Raw genomic sequence first — 19,711 nt, forward strand, 5'->3', positions numbered from 1 at the left:
TAGAAGCAGTCTGCTGTCTCTGAATGCCAGATCCCGGAGAACAAACAGGAAAGCGCTGTGTCCTTCCATGTCCAGCGTGTAGAATTCTCAGAGGCATCTTGAGTAGCTGCCATTATAAACAGGATACACCTGGAGTCAAATTGTGTTCAGATCCAGTTGTGCTCTTCAGGTGCGGAAATTAATGTCGTTAAAATATTGCCAGTTTTAAATTGTAAGCACCTTGCAGGCAGGGACTTGCCTATATATTAAATGTGTGTCCTGCCTTTCCACTAAAAAAAGACATTGCTCCAGGTGGCTAACAGCGCTCAAATACAGCACTGAAGCATAAAAGTGAATCCATTAAAAGCACATCAGTTGAAAAGGAATAAATAGCACCTACAGATTAAAACCTACTTCAGCACACACATTAGCTTGACATCCCAAAGCCTGCCCATATAAAATACAGGGACGACAGAGATGGAATTGGCCCGACAGTATTTAGAAGCAGCCCCTGAGGACTCTTAAGTTTCCACATACACTGATGGGGTAGTATAAACTAATAACCATCGTTGCCATCCACACGACCTGTAGTGATGCATTCAATGCCAGGGCCCAGCGCTGGCCGACACTGAAGCCCAATCAGCAAGAGCGCGCCTGTACGTGTGCCGAATGCTTTTCCATCCTGCTGAGTAATCGAAACCAGAAAGCTGGTGTTTTGTGGCCAATGCGGGGGAAGGAACCATGGCAAGACAGGATCTTGCTGTCTTCCCAGCTCCATCAGCAAGGCAGGCCTATTCTTTCAAGTCAGTCCAAGCACCTTTGGGATGCTCTGTGTGTGTGTGTGTGTGTGTTGTCATTCCTCCTTTGTCTCCGTATTGGTTGGGAAAAGTTGCAGAAGCAGCCAATGGGGAGCAGGATGCATGCATTTTGGAAACTGGAGAGGGGTGGAAGTCTGCCTGCTGATGTATTTCCGGGTTAGGTGGGAGAAGAGGTGATGCTCAGAGGGGCTCCGGAAGTTTATTCCTGGGGTTGAGCCAGCTGTACCCGTGGCTGACGAGAGGACCAGGCTGGGCCCCACCAACTGCAGCACCCGGTGAGTGTGGCGAGGCAGGGCATGGAGGATTTGGGGAGAGCAGGGGGAAGAGGGGAAGGTAAGCTCAGCTGGCAGTGTCCCATGGCTTCAAGAGTTGGCAGGAAAGAGTTGTTGTTGTTGCTACATTTCTATTCCATCCAATAGCCAAAGCTCTCTGGGTGGTTCACAACAGATTAAAACCTTAATGCAATATATAACATAATATAAAAACCATTTACCAAAGCCATTTAAAACACTCAGCGATAACAATCCCAGGGCCAGAAAGAAGAGGTAAACTGTCCCCTCTGAAGCCGTCAATGGAAGAAGCTGCAGTCTCTATCCTTCCTCCACTGCTGCTTTTCTCACCCTTGCAAGACCAGCTGCACCTACCGAAATGCTGTCTGCTAGTGCACAGCTGCAAAAGATCCAGGGGCCAGTCTGATATTGCAGGCGGTCATGCTTGGGATGGAGACTACAAGCAGATGTGGAGGTGGTCCAGTTGGGCAGGTGGTTCTGCTAATGTCTGTAGAAGCAGGCTGGAGAGCCAGAGGATGATGGTTGGTGAAGGATGGACCAGGATGTCAGGGTGGAAACTGAGCCCATAGAGCCCCAGAGCAGTTCTGATTCTGAGGAGGAACAGCAATCCGTGGGAGAGGAGCGCGCTCCTCTCTCACAAGCACAGCAGCCGGCAGAGATTCCTCCTGCCAGCATTCCTGGGAGAGAGAGTGACCCTGGCAGTGAGAAAGCGCTGGAGGGGGCTTGCTGGACGCTCGGCGCAGACGCAGGGAGCGGCGACAGATGGAGGGTGCCGAAAGAAGGCGCTCCGCTCGTTTGGCACTCAAACAGCGGTTGCGTCCCGAGGACCTAAGGGAAAGAGGGAAGATCTCTCCATAGCCCGTAAGTTCAGAGTCTTCCCGTGCTTCTCCTTCAAACAGGGACCAACTGCCTTACCTGGAGCTTAGGCTACTCTGTTATCTTTCCCCAGTGCAGTTCCTTGCTTAGTCGCTAGTGATTAGTATCTGTAAGAGTCATAAAGTAATAATGGAATAAAACCTTGGATCCTTGTCGTCTGTGTCCTGAGTTGGCTATTGGAAGGGACTGCAAGAGGCAGCTAGGGAGCTCCTGACACAGGGAAGCGTTCAAGACAGGGTGCACATCTAACAAGCTCCCTGCATGTAGAAAACGAGCCTGTCAGACAAGTACGCTTGAATCCTTTCCCCTGCTGGCTAGTTTTCTATCTGCAGGGCTTTTGCTTTTTATGGAGGAGCACTCAGTCATATGAACCCCCATGCCAAGTGTGAAACTCTTTATATCCCACCTTTCCATGGAAACACTCAAGGCTGACTCACCTTTTCAGCCCTTGGTGAGAACTAAGCCATAATCTCGGGGGGAAGGGGGAGAGTAAATGAGCTTGCACTCCCTTTTGATGTTGGTAACTTATCCAGAGGACCACTTCTGGAGTGGGATAGTTCCGATAGCCCACAGAGAGAGGGAGTTTGCTTCTGGAGCAGTGCAAAACATCAAAGCCAGACAGAGGCATTCTGTGTTGCTTCATGTTTTGGCGGTGATGGTGGCAAATAAATCCTACTTCACCACCACCATTGCATCTGCTCAGTGTAATCTTTCTGCACTCTGTTGTGTGGTTAAGGGCCTCTTGGGTGTAGGCCTTGGAACACAACAACTTGAACCCTGAAAGGCCCGCTGTGAACAATTTGCCAGACACTTTGCGGATACAATTGCCAACTTGGATGCCATAGTTTTGACAGAGTCTGATACGGACGGAGCTGGTGCACCATTTAGTCATGTTATGGATACCTTTCGGCTTGTGCAACCTGAGGATGCGGACAAACTGCTTGGAGGACTGAGGCCTACTACTTGCCCTTTAGACCCTTGTCCATCCTGGCTTGTGAAGCCTGCCAGAGCTGGGCTGGATATCTGGACCTCCGAGGTGGTAAATGCCTCCTTGAGGGACGGTGAGGTCCCTGCAGCTTTGAAAGAAGCTGTGGTGATGCCCTTGTTGAAGAAACCAAATTTAGATCCTATGGATGTGATGGTTTCGGGTAACCACCACCCTGTGTCAAATCTGCCATTCTTGGGCAAAGTGCTGGAGTGTATGGTGGCCTCACAACTCCAAGCCGTCTTGGATAAAACTGATTGCCTAGATCCATCCCAATCAGGTTTCAGGCCTGGTTATGGGACAGAAACAGCCTTGGTCGCCCTGGTTGATGACTTGCACCAGGGAATGGATGGGGGGAGTACAACCCTGTTGGTTCTTCTGGACCTCTCAGTAGCTTTCGATACCATCAGCCATGGTATCCTTCTGGATCGTTTACCTGGACTGGGCTTGGAAGGCGCAGTTTTAAAGTGGTTCCAGTCCTTTCTGGAGGAATGGTCTCAGAAGGTGATGCTGGGGGACTTCGGTTCCAGCCCCTGGTTGTTAGCCTTTGGGGTGCTGTAAGGTTCTATCTTGTCCTCCATGCTTTTTAACATCTACATGAAACCGCTGGGGGAAGTTATTGGGGTTTGGGCTGAAATGTCATCAGTATGAGGATGATACTCAGCTCTGCCTCTCGTTTCCATCTGCACATCCAGGGAGGCTGTGGCACTCTTGAACCACTGTCGGGAGGCTGTTTTGGGATGGATGAGGGCGAACAAGCTGAAACTTCATCCAGACAAGACGGAAGTACTGTGGGTTGGGAAACCAACTACTTCAGATGGAAGTTTACAACTGGTCCTAGATAGGGTTGCACTCCCCGCAAAAGACCAAGTGCGCAGTCTGGGAGTCCTCCTGGGCTCTGAGCTAACTGGGGAAGCCCAGGGGGCTGCGGTGTCCAGGAGTGCTTTTTACCAGCTTAGGCTGGTATGCCAGCTGCAGCCCTATCTGGAGAGGACGGACCTTGCCACAGTTATCCACACGCTAGTCATGTCCAGGCTGGACTACTATAATGCACTGTACATGGGGCTGCCTTTGAAGATGGTTCAGAAACTTCAGCTGGTGCTGAATGCAGCCGCCTGAGTCTGGTGGGAGCGAGGCGATTCGATCACATAATGCCCGAGCTGCACCAGCTGCACTGGTTACCAGTGTGTTTCTGAGCCCAGTTTAAATTTTTATTTTATTTATTTTATTTATTAAATTTATTAATCGCCCATCTGACTGGTCACCCAGCCACTCTGGGCGATGTACAACCCCCATAAAACAATTTAAAACAATAAAATTTTACCATAATTTTTTTTTTTAAATACCCTAACCCACCCCAAATGCCTGCCTGAACAACAACGTTTTTAACGCACGATGGAAGCTCATTAAAGAGGGGGCATGACGGAGTTCCCTAGGGAGGGAGTTCCACAGAGTAGGGGCCACCACACAGAAGGCCCTCTCCCTCGTCCCCACCAGTCTAGCTGTCCTGGCTGATGGGACAGAGAGAAGGCCATCTGAGGCTGATCTTGTTAAGCGGCCTGTCTGGTGTTGCTGGAGGCGCTCCTTAAGATAGGCTGGGCTGGAACCATATAGGGTTTTAAAGGTCAAAACCAACACCTTGAATTTGGCCCGGAAAACAACTGGTAACCAGTGCAACTCCTTCAGCACTGGAGTGATGTGATCTCGCCGGCGGCTGCCTTTAATCAGGCGAGCCGCCGCGTTCTGTACCAGCTGCAGCTTCCGAACCGTCTTCAAGGGTAACCCCACGTAGAGCGCATTACAGTAGTCTAAACGAGAGGAGACCAGGGCATGTACTACCGATGGGAGCAGATGGTCGGGAAGGAAGGGGCGCAGCCGCCGTATCAGATGGAGTTGATACAGCGCTGTCCGGCTCACAGCTGACACCTGAGCCTCCATGGACAGCTGGGAGTCCAAAATGACCCCCAGACTGCAGACCTGGTCTTTCAAGGGTAGCCGTACCCCATTCAACACCAGGTCAACATCCCCCAGCCTCCTCTTGTCTCCCACCAAAAGTACCTCGGTCTTGTCAGGGTTGAGCTTCAACTTATTCCTCCCCATCCAGCCACTCACCGTCTCCAGACATTTGGACAGGGATTCTATGGCCAACCTTGGTGAAGATTTGAATGAGAGGTAGAGCTGCGTGTCATCCGCATATTGATGACACTGCACCCCAAACCTCCTGATGATGGCCCCCAGTGGCTTCACATAGATGTTAAATAGCATCAGGGAGAGGATGGAACCCTGTGGCACCCCACAAGTAAGTGGCCACGGGTCCAAAACCTCCTCTTCCAGTGCTACCCTCTGGTACCTGCCGGAGAGGAAGGACCGGAACCACCGCAATACAGTGTCTCCAATGCCCATCCCCTCCAGGCGGTCCAGGAGGATACCGTGGTCAACGGTATCAAAAGCTGCTGAGAGGTCGAGGAGAACAAGGAAGGAGCATTCACCCCTATCCAGAGCCCTCCTCATATCATCCACCAAGGCGACCAAGGCCGTTTCTGTCCCATGCCCAGGCCTGAAGCCCGACTGAAATGGGTCTAGATAATCAGTTTCTTCCAAGTGTGCCTTCAACTGCACTGCCACCACCCGCTCAATCACCTTGCCCAAAAATGGCAGATTTGAGACTGGGCGAAAGTTGTTCAGAACTTGAGGAACTTTCGCCCAGTGCTGGTTTTTTAAAGTGCTGGTTTTTTAAAGTGCTGGTTTTGAGCTTTAATGCCTGAAACGGTTTGGGACCAAGTTACTTGAAGCACCGCCTTCACTCGTATCAGCCTGCCTGCACTTTAAGCTCAGAAAAAGAGGCCCTTCTCATTTGCCCACCTGTGAGAGCAGTCAGGAAAAGATCACACATGAGAAGGCCTTCTCTGCAGTGGCCCCACACCTTTGGAACAAGCTGCCATCGGAGTTCCGCCATGCTCCATCATTGCAGGCTTTTAAGAAGGCCTTGAAAATGTATTATTTTGTCGTAGCCTTCTCTTCATATGACGGCTGTTGTTGCTGCTTTTGCTGTGGTGGTTGGTTTTATTGTCAGCTTTTATTTTTGCTTTTATTGCTATTTTATTGTGTTTTTTATCACTTTTAATATTTTAACTTTTTATGTTTTTTATTGCTGTGAGCCACTTCTGTCCTGAAAGGTGGGAAAGAAATGTTTTAAATAAATACATGTTTCGGACTTGTTGAATTAATTTCCCATTTGTTCCCCCACCCCCAGCCCCTGCCCAACAGGTTTGTAACCATGGCTGCCGACTCAGACGTCCTCCATTTCCAGTTTGAGCAACAAGGGGATGCTGTGCTACAAAAGATGAATCTCTTGAGGCAACAAAACCTCTTTTGTGATGTGTCCATCTATATCAATGACACCGAGTTCCACGGGCATAAGGTGATTTTTGCCGCCTGCTCCACCTTCATGAGGGACCAGTTCCTGCTCACTCAGTCCCAGCAGGTACGGATCACCATCTTGCAAAGCGCCGAGGTGGGCCGGAAGCTGCTTCTCTCGTGCTACACTGGTGCTTTGGAGGTGAAGAAGAAGGAGCTGCTGAAATACCTCACAGCTGCCAGTTACCTGCAGATGGTGCACATTGTGGAGAAGTGCACAGAGGCCCTCTCCAGATACCTTGAAATCGACGGTTCCATGGAGGGCAACGGAGGGTGTGGTGAGAAATGCCACTCGTCCGACATGGAGCTGGGAAGCAAAGACAGCTGCCCGGATAAAGACTGTGAAATCATTGAGATCTCCGAAGACAGCTCTGTCAATTTGGAGGACCACATCAAACAGGAGAAGGGGGACGTTCAGCCGCCCATGCAAAATTTGATTTCGGAAAGGAAGGAGGTTAAAAGCCCTGAGATATCAACCGTTGAGATAGGATACAAGGATGATGAAATCTGCATTTTCCGAATGGATTCCCTAAATGCACCTAGTGTGGGAGACGAGCAGTTCTCACAACCTTGCACCTCCTCTAAAACGAGCTTGTATTTCCCCGAAACGCAGCACTCCTTGATCAACTCTACAGTGGAGAGCAGGATGACAGAAGTGCCGGGGGCTCAGTTCCAGAGCTTTGGCGGCGAGAACCCAGAAGGGGCGGCAAGCGCTGTGGGCGGCTTCCAAAGCCCAGAGGACTCCAGCTACTCGTGGCGGCACCAGTGCCCGAAATGCCCCCGAGGGTTCCTCCACCTCGAAAACTATCTCCGGCACCTGAAGATGCACAAGCTGTTCCTGTGCTTGCAGTGCGGGAAGACCTTCACCCAGAAGAAGAACCTGAACCGACACATCCGGGGGCACATGGGGATCCGCCCCTTCCAGTGCATGGTGTGCCTGAAGACGTTCACGGCCAAGAGCACGCTGCAGGACCACCTGAACATCCACAGCGGGGACCGGCCTTACAAATGCCACTGCTGCGACATGGACTTCAAGCACAAGTCTGCCCTCAAAAAGCACTTGACGTCCGTGCACGGACGGGGCGCCGTGGACAAAGCAGCCTTTGACTCCATCACAGAAGTCCGAATAGATTACGACTAGTGGCAGTTCGGGCCGGTGGGTAGGTGAGGCCAGGGACCTTGCGAAGCGCTGAGATCGACCCCCCCACTGCCCTCTCCGCGTTCCCAGTCCTGCATAATGTTGGGCAGGTAAATGCACCCAGTTTTGCCCACTGAAGTTCAAGCAGGCTTGTGAACAATCCCCTATGGTAAGTGAAATTTTTGTCCAAGCAACCAGGAAATGAAGCAGAACAAAAGCTGGCTCTCTTTTTTTACACTTTGGAGCCATGAATTACTTATATAACTATATATGTGAGGAGAAAATAACTTTACAGGACTTTAGAAAAAAATGCAGCACCTTGGTTTTTTAGGGGCTTTATAAATAATTATTATTATTAATTATTTGCAAGAGATGATCTTGGACAGTGGGGTTTTTGATGGAGACAACTGTGAATTCAGTATTTAATTGCAAATTTGGCGGGAAATGAACTGCGCAATGGCAGGGAAATGGCTTGAGATCTTCTGCAAATGTAATCTGAGACAACACCTTCACGGTTTCTGCTTTATTTTATTTTTTAAAGAAGAGCACAGCTTCATGTTTGTCTTAGGAATCTCCGGCCCGAACTTTCCTCCTCTTTCAGGGAATTCTGGCCATGTACAGGAGGACCAAACTGACTCAACTTCAGACCGAAACAGACTTATTTAACAATTTACCAGTGAAGATACTGGCTCCATTCCTTCCAAGAGAAACATTTGGGACCTTTTTGTGCGTTAATATTGGCACAATTGTGTTTTGGTAAACAGACTGGGTCCCTTTGGTTTGCTGCCTTCCCCCTACTGGTGTGTTGGACTACAACTTTCATCACATCCGGAGGGCTCCCTTTGGGGGAAGGCTGGTTTAATGGCACCCGTGAATTTTTCCTCTTTGCTAAGTGCTGTTGAATCCTCTAGTGAAAAGAGGCCTTTAAGATCCAATCGTTGTTGTTGTTCAGTCGTTCAGTCGTGTCCGACTCTCCGTGACCCCATGGACCATAGCACGCCAGGCTTCCTGTCCTCCGCTGTCTCCCAGAGTGTGCTCAAGTTCATATTCATTGCATCGGTGATGCTATCTAGCCATCTCATCCTCTGCCGCCCCCTTCTCCTTTTGCCTTCAATCCTTCCCAGCATCAGGGTCTTTTCTAGTGAGTTAAGATCCAGTACTCAGCGACAATGGTGAAAGACACCAGACATTTCTAGCGCTCTTGGGTCATCGTCGTCATGGCTATAATCCATCCCGTTTGCTCCCCAGGTCTCCCTTGTATGACTCTCCCAAAGAAAGAAGAGTAAAAAGAAGACACCTGCAGTGGTCTTCCCCAACCTGGTGCCCTCCAAATCTGTTGGACTTCAACTCCCATCATTGAGAGCCCCGGTGCCCTGATAGTATTGGACATCTCTGGTCTTTTTCACCATGGTCATTGAGTATCAAATCTCAAAGGCTTCTTTCTACGCAAGGATTCAACAGCACTTAGCAAAGAGGAAAAACCATAATTATGAGAATTGCAGTTCAGCATGCCTTGGGGGCACCAGGTTGGGAAAGGCTGATCCGTAATGTTGCTTTGTTCTTCTCTCTCAGCCTGATGGGGTCTCATGTCGGGAGCAACTTCTGTGCTTCATTTCTGCTATGCTTCTAGTCCAACCGACGCTGTTGATGGAGGAGCGGGTTTTACTTTTGGTTTTACACCACTGCACAGCTTTACTGTCGGATCCACAAGCAGAAAAATCTGCTACTGTCTTCAAGCAGAAAAATCCAACAGGAATTTGGTGTAACGGCTACTGCTGTTGGTCACCTCGGATCTCCTGCCAGGGTGACATCAGTCCTGCATATATATAAACACACACACACACACTTTCTATAGCAACATAATTAGTCCTAGGCATATTCGTATCATATGATCTGTTTGGTTTGGGCTTTTTGTATAGGTGGATGTAAACTTTCCGGTGTGCTAATAATATGAACTGCAAGCACTCACTTAACAGTAAACTGTATTTGAACAGTATTGCCATTCTGTTTGCTGTTTAAAGGCTTGTTTTCCATCTCCCGTCCTTTGTGAAAGAGTTGTGTATTTACTTGGACAAGCATGTTCATTTTCGTGAGAGGCCACTCAGTAGCCACTTCATCTCTGAGCGCTGACGCATAGTTATGGAAATGGCAGCTTTGATGTCCTGTTTATTGGTTGGCGTGCGTTTTTCTTCCGTATGATTTGTAGTGAAAATAAAGTTTGCCCATGGTTGATAGGATTCTTTCCAATCCTCTTGAATTAACTGAAAGGGCTGTGAGCCACATCGACATCTTCCGGAGCTCACAGAGTTCTGCAGAGGGAGGGAGAGATAAGTTTAAACTTAGATTTAACCAATTAGAAGCCATTGTTTAAAGTTGATACTGCGCCTTGCCCCATCTGTTTTATAAGCTTCGCATAAAAATATTCCTGCCTTTCAACCTTCCCCAATTTCTAAAGGGGAGAAATGCTTAGGAGTCTAATGGGCAATTTCTCATTTGCTCCTCCATAAACGTAAGGGAATGATTATGAATGCTGTGAACAGCTATCAACAAACATCAACTATTATGCACCTGATTGATTCTTCTCATCATTGCAGTATTAATTACAGAGTTGCTGCATCCACATTCATACAAGGACTTGAAAAGAAAAAGATACATTAAAATTGCTGTTCTGTTTTCTATAATGAACTATAATAAGGGAGGGAGATTGTCTTTTAATTTCTTCCGTATCCTTAGTTATCTGTCCTGAAACCTTAACCAAAAGTAGCAGCGGAGGCTGGTGGCTCTGATGTCAGTGGGGCAATGAATCTGCTCCAGGTTTCAGCCAGAACCAGTCAGAACTCTAAATTTCTTTAGAGTTATGCCTGAAACCCGGAGCAGATTCACCGCTCCATGGACATCGGAGCCACCAGCCTCCTCTGAAAGATAAAGTGATACTTTCCTTCTATGCCTTAGTTAACTCCCGTTACTAATTACCCTGTCCTGTTATGTGCCTTTGTCAAAGTATCTTTGGATGCGCTAGAAGTTTTTCATCATGGAGTACATCAGCTAAGGGTGCAACTTGATGCATGTTTAGACAGAAAAGAGGTCCTACAGCTCCCAGCATTTCCCAGGCAGCAAGGGTAATTCAACTGTCTAAGCATGCATCCACTTAAACAATCCACTTTGTTTCCTGCTATTATAAAGCTGCAATCATATACATTTACCTGGGTATAAGTCCCACTGAACTCAGTGGGGCTTACTTCTGAGTAGACACGCACAGGATTGCGCTGTAAGTTGCTCATATACATTTGGTGAGGGCTCAACGGACACTTTATGTACTTTAACAACAAATAGTCTTGTGACAACCTAAAGACTTAACAAATGTATTCTGTCATAAGCTTTCGTGGACCCTGTCCACTTCGTCAGATACTTGAAGGGTTCATCTCCAAATGTATGGAAAGGTATACAGACACCATTTATTTTTTACAGAATTTTGTGAACAACAATGCTTTCGGTTAATGCTTCTTAATGCATAGTTGTTATTATTATTTTAATAATATTTTCCATAATTGCTGCTTCCAGATATATTCAGGGGCCTGCAACAAAATATTTTTTTGAAAATGATTAAAAATCAAATTCAGACCTGTACATTAGCTTGTTCACTGGTGCATCTTTCTATCAGGCTTTGTTTTGTTTTTCCTCCCAGTCCCACCGATTCATTTAAAATACTGAGACCTTTTCTTTCTTCAAATACACATTGCTATGTAGGTAATCCAGCTATGAATATATGGAGACTCACTGAAATCTGAGTAGGAGTCACAGGTCAAGATTTTTTAAAAAATAAAAATTGGGTGTGGAGTTTAGCAAGAACTCTGTTGAGAGGTTTTAACCTGTTTAACTGAATTTATTTTATTTTTTTTAAATAGAGGATTGTTACTTTGATGCATTCGAACTGTGGTGCTGGAGAAGACTCTTACGAGTCCCCTGGACTGCAAGGAGGTCAAATCAGCCCATCCTAAAGGAAATCAACCCTGAGTGCTCATTGGAAGGGCAGATACTGAAGCTGAAGCTCAACTATTTTGGCCACCTAATGCGAAGAGAAAACTCCCTGGAAAAGACCCTGATGCTGGGAAAGACTGAAGGCAAAAGGAGAAGGGGGCGGCAGAGGATGAGATGGCTAGATAGCATCACCGATGCAATGAATATGGACCTGAGCACGCTCCGGGAGAGAGCGCAGGACAGGGGGGCCTGGCGTGCTGTGGTCCATGGGGTCACGAAGAGTCGGACACGACTGAACGACTGAACAACAACTGCATTTTTTAAATTAATAACTACTTCCCCTGAGCATATGGACAGGAGTATGGCTATACAGTTACTTTAAAAAATAAAAGCACCGCTGGATTAAATTATTTTAAAATTTACAGACACTTGCATAAATTATGGGAAGGTTACTACGGGCTGGATGGGTCACTTGGTCATAGTGTGAGTAGACCCATTGAAATTAATGGGCCTTAAGTTAGTTGTAACTAAAATGTCCCACTGATTTCAACGGCTCTACTCTAAGTAGAATGACCACGTCTGGATCCAGCCTTATATATTTCTCTCTCCCATGACTTGCTCCAACCTGGAACCCTCCAGATGAGTTTTCTCTCTCTAAACTACAACTCCCATCTTCCCCATTGCCATGGTGGCTGGGGGATGGTGGGAGTTGTAGTCCAACGCATCTGGAAAGCGCCACGTTAGAGAAGCCTGGGCTATGTATTTTAATAGTACGAATAAGTTGGAGGATTTTATCATTTTAAAATGCACGCGCCCGCCTCGATTATGCGCACTGCGCGGGCGCCCGCCTCGATTAGCCTGCGCCGAAGAGCAGCCGCGCCTCTTCCCCCACAGCGCCCCCTCGCGGGGAAAGGCGGCAGCGCCACCCCCAGCCGCTGCCTTTGGGCGGCCGCTCTGCGCACGGCACGTGCGCTATGCAAATGAGGGGAAGGGAGGCCGCGCCCATCCAGAGAACGAGAGAGGACGCACCAACCCGGCGTGTAGAGGGAGCGAGGAGCGGCCGGCCCTCGCGGACTCTATGGTCCGCTCCGGCCGCCCCGTCTGGGCGCCGCGTCTCGGTGGCTGCCCTCCGGCTTCTCTCCTCGCACGCTCACGCCGCCCCGCACGTGACCTGGAGCGGCCGTGCCTGGCGTCGCGGCGGGGTGGGCGCGGCCTCGCGAGTCTCGCGAGAGGGGGCGGGGCCAGGGTGGGCGGGGCTCCCGGCTGTCACCGCGATGAGGAGACGCCGCCGCCGTCGCCGCCGCCGACGCTGGGCCGCTCCGGGGTGCGCCCCTCAGGGGGTGTGAGGAGAGGCCGGGCCCTCCCGCAGGTACGAGGCCCGGGGGTGGCGGGCGGGGCCTGGCCGGCGGCCGCGGCCACAGGTGTGACCCCGCCCCCGCGCGGCCTCGGCGAACGGTGGGGGAGGGGCGTGGCACGCGGGGAGGCCCCTCCCCCACCCGGGTCTCCTCAGGCGTGGGGGGTGAGGTGGGCGGCGACGGGAGCCCCTCCCCCTCCCCCCAGAGGAGTGGCCCCCTCGCCGGGGGCAGCCCCCCCGCTCACCAGCCCGCTTCCACGAAGCCTTCGTGGGGGGAGAGCTGATGGGGGAGGAGGTTGCTTTCCTGTCCCCCAATGGGGGGTGCAGAGAGAAAAAGACGGGGCTCTCCGAAGTGCCCCCTCACCATTTATGTATTTAGTATTGAAAATTATCTATAGACCACTTTTCCTTGTAAAATTCAAGGTGGCTTACAAAATAACGTGCCCCCCCCATCATGCCTCCCTGGTTCTACCAACAACAGCTGCCCCCACCCCTTTGAGGCAAGAGTTTGCATCTGGGCCAAGGAGCCCCCCCCCCCCGGAGATGTACCGTATGCCCTTAAACACAGAGCTACCTTTTTTCCATCCCTTTTTCCCCGCTCTCTATCCAGCCTGCCCTGCCGCCTCTTTTTCCCCATGCGTCTACTCCACTCCCAGTTTTCTACTAGTTATTCTGAAGTTTAGGTGGTATAGAAATACAATAAATACATAAACAATTAGTTTGGGGTGGGGTGGGAAGAAGAAATGATATGAGCATCCCAGCCCTAGTGCTGGAAGCAAGCTTTCAGATTATGCAGAGTGCTTCTTCGGGTTTTGGCAGTCAGAGCACGGATTTGAAACGTGTGAGATTGCATGCTCAGACTTTTGTTGTGCCTGGATCAAGTACATGCTGTATTGACTTGCACAAATAGAGTATTAAGCTGAATTACTGAATTCTCACAGGGCCTCTTCGGACGTGACACCATTGTGTAAGAAATAGCATGCGACACATGTTGGAACCGCATGTGTGTAGATCTTGCTGTGGGCATAGAACTGGAAGCTGTCATTGGCTGCTGCTTCCTAGCGAATGCACACACTGTATACCCACAGCCAAATTTGTGTGCATGTGGTGACCTACGTGCATGTTGCATGCTGTTTCTGACATGGATATGTTTCCTCTGTTTGGAGCAACCCTTCCATTCTAGGCAAAAGGCAAGCAGATTTGTCCTCCAGTTTGTTCATATTGTATTGGGTTGGTTTCTCAAGGATTTAAATAGACATACTTTTGAATGAGTTAAAATAGGCTATCTCTCACATTATATTCTGCATTCAGAGGAGAGTGCTTCAGTTGAGATCCTAGCTAAACTGTTGACATCCTATGCTGTTACTTTCTTTATAGTTTTGTGCCATTACACCTTCCTCCTAGTGAGGATGCCAATGCGTTTATTAAAACAAAAACCTGCAAATAGCGGATCTAGCTGGCTTGGTGATTAAAATTTGGTTACGCTCAAAGGCAAAGATGGAATAAGCTCCTTCCACCACTACATCTTGCAGTGAAATTGAAGAAAACATGCTGGAGGAAATGGCCCTGAAGCTCAGTCAGGTGGTGCTCTGAATAGGTCCAATTTGTTTTTCACTTGCTTGTGCTTTGCAGCGCAGAAAGGTGGCAGATGTACTGTACAAGATAGTACAAGAGATGTTAGCTACTTAACAGCTGAAGCTGCTTAGATCTGCTGTGTTCCCCGAAGGGTTCTGAACACAGTCACTGTGCTCTCTAGAGGAGCAATCCTATGGGCCCTAGACAGCATCTGAGGGGCCATAGGATATTTCGCATTCCCAGTTCCAAGGTCAGAGACAGCACTCTGACCTCAGAGTTGGGAATTAGAGCTCTGCCCTCCTCCCCTTTGCAGCTGGTGCAGAAAGAACTGCACTGGGTACTCCCCAAGGTTGTGAACCCGACTTCAAAGAAGGGAGCATTTTGGTGGGCAGGGAGGGGAGGAGCCTGGAGAGGGCAGGACACAAGATATCCTGAGACCCCTCCAGCCTCCTTCCCTCCACTTCTGAAACGCCTGAGCTAGATGGTCAAAAAAGCCCATCTAGTGATGGGAGGATGGGGCGGGGGGAACAATTACCTCAGCTGCACCTCCCACTCTGCATTTGGTGATCAGAAGCCTCTGGTGTTCAGAGGCTTACGATAATCGAGGGCAGAAGCAATACGATTGGATCCTTGACGTACAAAATACCTATGGTGCTGTTCAAAATTAGTATTACCATTATTACTATGTGAGCTTTTGAGGATTACAGGCTTCTGAGCTACATCAAATTCTTCAGTGGGTAAGACTTTCATCACTTTACCAGTCAGAAAAGTTCTGCATAATTCTGAACCCTATGATTTCCATCACGAGATAGATGGTGGTTCAAGTAACCTCTGAGTAGCTGAGCTACATCAGTCACATCCCAGATGGTACTTTGCAAGCTGATGTAGGGAGCAGAAATGGCTAAATAAAATATATAACTGTACCTGTTTATTTTGATTTAAGCTCAGGTGACATAGCCCTTAGGAGAAAGGCCACAGCTCAATAGTAGCGCCCCTGCCTTGCATGCAGAAAACCCCAGGTTCAATCTCTGGCAACTCCAGTTAGATTACCAGTAGCACAACAGTGATGGGAAAGATTTCTTTTTGCCTGATAAGTTGAAGAGATGCTGCCAGTCAGTGTGAACAACACTGGGCTAGGTGGAAAATTCATCTGGCCTGGTATATGGCAGCTTCCTATGTTCCTAACAGTTTCTCCTGATACTTTTATTTGATATTTCCTTTGTTTATTCTTCCGCTTTTTAAACACATGTGTGAGTGCATTTTACATTTGTTGCCATTTTAATAAAATGTACATTAAAAAAATTCTTTGAAACACAGAATATAACAATAAAATTCAGTCTAAAATACAATTAAAAATGCTCACCCATCCACCCCAACTTAACTTCATATGCATGCACCTTACTATCAAAATGTTAGAAACATGGTTTTAACAACCATAAGACTATTTTCTTTTTAAAGGTGTGTAGTCCAGGTCATAATAAATGGAAAAAGCGGGAGTGGTGTTTTGTTTTGCCTTGAGCTGCTGTTCTTTATGTGGAAAGAATAAATTGTTTGAAGACCCAGTTTCCTCCGCTCTCTTCTCGGGTGGTGAATTCCAGGACTGTGCTATGGGGAGACCTACTTAGGTTGTGGTCAGTACTTCATTTCTAAAGATGAGTGCCAGTATTCAAGGCTGCCTGGGATTCAGATCCTATGAGCTGGATGTGTGTGGGAGCAGGCAGGGGCTAATCAGTTGTGAAAGAATGGTGCTCTGCACGTGTTTAGGAGCATGTCATCTTTATTTCTTCACATATCCAGGAGAGAGTCCAGGCTCAGATTGAGCCTGGCTTGTGGCAGACGTTTTGCAATATACAAAAATAAATGAGTCTGTTCTAACTAGAGAGGGTTTATTTAAGCTTCAAGTCATCATGTCTAAAGGATGTGGGGTGCTATTATTGTGACTGCTCCTTTTTCCTGGGCTTTGATTATGACTCAGGTCTCTCTTTGGCTGCTGTAGAAGAAAACTGGTGTGTAAAAAGAAGGCAGTCCTCTCTGTAAGTAAATCTGCATGAATATCTTGATTAGTGCAAGTGGTGTACTGCCGCTCCAGATAATTTTGGAATCCTTCCCGTTCTGTAGACGTGTTGGATTCCTATTCAGCTTGGACAGATGGAAATTAGTGACCCCTCCCCTCCTTGAAACCAACAGTTAAACTCTCACCTGTTCATAATCAGCCAAAGCATGACGCTCTAGTGCCACCAAAATCACGGCTTTGTTTTTTTGGTAAGATTTGTACTGCGACTTAAAAAAAGTTCTTAACACTTACTTGAAGGCAAGTCCAGTTGATTTCAGTGGGGTTTATAGTTTTGGAGAAATCTGCTTAGAATTGCAGCGTAGCAGCATCAGCATCCAGCTATGCTTAATTGGGAATAAGCACCGTTAATTTAAACAGGACTAATGCGTAGTTAGGATTGGGATGTAAGGCACAGGGCTCAGAGAATCTCTCAGTGTGTTTTACCGATTTATTATTTAACTTGATAACCCTCCCCATCCTGAAAACCTGGGGGTGGGGGCAACAGTATATTAAATAAATACATTTGTATTGTGCTTAAAACTCGGCTGAAACATTACAAATCCCCTGTTGATGTTTCCAGCATTTTTTCTTATTTTACCTGAGCGTCTGCTAAATATTGCCTCTGAACATAGAGGCTCTGTTTGTTTATCATGGCTAATGGCAGTTGGGTCCTCCATCAGGACAAATCCACGGAGGATAGATCTGTCAGCAGCTATTGGTCATAATTGGTAGGAATGAAACTGTATCCTGAGGCATTGTTCCCTTCAATGCCACACACTAGGGATGAAATGGAATACTTCCTATACAAACAAGTGGAATTAATAAAAGACCATAGCTGTGATTTCAAATATTAGCACACGCCCCAATTGTCTGTGACAATGGCTTCCAAACTGTGGAGTTCTTTCAGATAGTTATCAGGAGTTACTAAATGAGAAGATCAGTAACAGTGGACAAGTTCCCTCAGATGTTCCCCTTTTTTTGTATTTGATTTGCTGTACATCACCCTGAAACCTGATGTAGCAAAGGCAGGCATAAAATTGTTCAAATCAATAAAAATAAAGGCAACTGGCCCAGCGTTACCAATCTTCCCTGGCCATGTGCAACTGTGGGGTGTGTTCTCGGGTGGACTCAGACGGGGCGAGCCTTTCTGTGAGGCATGCTGAGCCTCCTGTCTCAAGCTGCAGATTGAGGTGGGCAGTGAAACGAGCACAGCCCCTACCACTGCTTTTCCAAACGCCAGCCTTCCCCAACCTGCTGCCCTCCAGATGTGTTGGACTGCAACTCCCATAATTCCCAGCCAGCCTGGCCAGTGATCTTGTCAAAAACATCTGGAGGGCACCAGGTTGGGGGATGGGGGGTATCCCCTTCCCCACTGCTAGCATTGAGCAGAGGGTTGGACTCGATGGCCTTGTAGGCCCCTTCCAACCCTACTATTCTATGATTCTATGATTCTAGTCCCCACCTCTAGCAGCCGCCTGGCCAGGTGGTTTCAGGGCCGTTCAGGTGCCACGCTGAGCTGCTGTTGCCCGGCCGCTGGCTGGGGGCTCCAAGACAAAGCTGGCTCCCTGCTGGACCGTGCAGCTCCTCTGGCAGGCGCTTTCTCTTTTGTGTGAAGCGGAGCAGCCTCTTAAACAAGAGCATGTGAGTGGCAGCATCTGCCGTCTATGGCTGATGGCATCTGGCTGGGCTGGCCAGGAGCTGGAGGAAACCAGGCCAGGCAGAGGCTGCCTGCAGACTGAGGCCAGGTCACCTGGGGAGAGGCCTATGCTTCCCCTGAGTCTCGCCCATCCAAGTCTCTTGAGACTTCATCCTGTCTTGCAAGAATGTATGTTTGTATCTGAAATGTTTTTATGCCGCTCCTCAGCCCAAAAAGGCTCCCAGACTGGCTTGCATATAATCAGTTAAAGAAGACAGGCCTTGCCTGCAGGCTTACAATCTAAAAAGACACAGCACAGAAGGAAAAAGGAATGGGAGAGAAGGGGGAGGAATTAATTCTTTTAGAAGGGCTGGTGGAATGGCCCTCCTCTCATCTCACTCAGTACAGCCTGCTGGAATGGCTGTTGGTGGTAACACTTCAGGGAGGAGCATTCTTCATGAGGGAGATCTCCACCAGGGCTAGTGGAATGATGAAGACCCATCTTCACGGTGCACCTGCAGTGAGGCAGCCACTCTGCTTCAGGCAGTGAAGTGGGCTTTGGTCGGCCCTACTCTCAATTCAAGCAGTGCAACAAGATTCAAGAGATCCCCAGTTCTCTCTCTCTCTCTCTCTCTCTCACACACACACACACACACCCATGCCCTGTGAACTAAGCGCGTAACCTACTGATGCCCCAGAATTCTTGGCCACGTGCTAGAATTTTTCAGCAGGAAAGATGGTGAGGAAAACATTCCAGAACATTTGAACTAACAGCCTCTAAAACAATAAATGCTATAAATGGAATGGCTTTTTATTATGAAGAAACTTGTTCCAGGCATTAAAGCCTATAGTGCTGAACTTCAAAAAAAGAAGTTCACATATCCTTCAAGTGATACAACCCGAAAGAATATAGGTTTGGGCTACCATGGATAGTCAAATTGATGATTAATAGAAAGCTAAACCAATGTTTATTGCAGTGCTGGGAATAAGCCACTCAGTTGGTTAATCTCAGTCTATTCTATTTTATTTTTTTCAGCTTTTCTTAAAACATTATTGTATGTTAAGTGCCCCGGAGACCAGATTGTGGAAAGGCAGAATAGAAATACATTTAATTAAAAATAATAATTCCACCATCTTTCATTAAAAACAGCAGGGCTGCAAAATAGTAAAAGCCTTCATATAAAATAGTTAAAATGAATGTGAAACAGGACAACAGCCTAGAAATTAAATGTTAAAATTCAGCAGAGCAGATACAGCAGTTGGCCAGTTCGCATTTTGTGCTGGATTGGCTGGGCAAATAAATAAATTTTTGCCAGGCACCGAAAAGAACATGGTTGGTGCAGAGGGCATTCCATAAACTCAGTGCAATGGTTGAAAAGACCCCCCTCTCTGGTCACCATCAGTCTCATCTCAGATAAGTGCCAGGGACCCATGGGAGAGCTGTGGTGTTTGGGTAGGATCATGTTGTAGAAGATGGTCCTTGGTTTCAAGGCTTGTTGGTAAGTTCTTGCACTTTGAATTGTGCCTCGAAACTGATCACCAGCTAGTGTGGCTGTTTAAAAACTGGCCATATATATGTTTGGTGTAACTGGTCCCAGTTACTAAGTTAGCT

At 48.0% G+C, this 19,711-nt stretch overlaps 2 protein-coding genes across 6 annotated transcripts in view; both read left to right on the top strand.

Annotated features, from left to right (window-relative positions):
* Positions 1 to 956: 956 nt before the first annotated feature.
* Positions 957 to 11,894, top strand: ZBTB6 (zinc finger and BTB domain containing 6). 3 transcript variants are annotated; one of them, XR_014785869.1, is made up of 3 exons: positions 983 to 1,072; positions 6,202 to 7,672; positions 11,409 to 11,894. XR_014785869.1 is itself a non-coding variant. In XM_084820843.1 (2 exons), exon 2 carries the CDS (start codon positions 6,226 to 6,228, stop codon positions 7,504 to 7,506), a length of 1,281 nt encoding a protein of 426 aa, XP_084676969.1. In that variant the 5' UTR covers positions 957 to 1,072; positions 6,202 to 6,225; the 3' UTR covers positions 7,507 to 9,498. The 3 variants fall into 3 exon arrangements, 1 of the variants encoding a protein (XP_084676969.1); XR_014785868.1 differs by lacking the exon at positions 11,409 to 11,894 and adding an exon at positions 9,030 to 9,738 and having other exon boundaries at positions 6,202 to 8,805; XM_084820843.1 differs by lacking the exon at positions 11,409 to 11,894 and having other exon boundaries at positions 957 to 1,072; positions 6,202 to 9,498.
* Positions 11,895 to 12,702: 808 nt separating this feature from the next.
* The window catches only part of RC3H2 (ring finger and CCCH-type domains 2), a 53,319-nt gene continuing 46,310 nt past the window's right edge, over positions 12,703 to 19,711 (top strand). For all 3 annotated transcript variants that reach the window (XM_084821367.1, XM_084821368.1, XM_084821369.1), the window contains exon 1: positions 12,703 to 12,850. The gene's annotated coding sequence lies outside the window, so the exon portion shown is untranslated. The remainder of the gene's footprint in view (positions 12,851 to 19,711) is intronic.

The sequence above is a fragment of the Heloderma suspectum genome, chromosome 14, assembly GCF_057233095.1.
Source record: "Heloderma suspectum isolate Gila_16-S chromosome 14, 16-S_ref, whole genome shotgun sequence".
NCBI lineage: Eukaryota > Metazoa > Chordata > Lepidosauria > Squamata > Helodermatidae > Heloderma > Heloderma suspectum.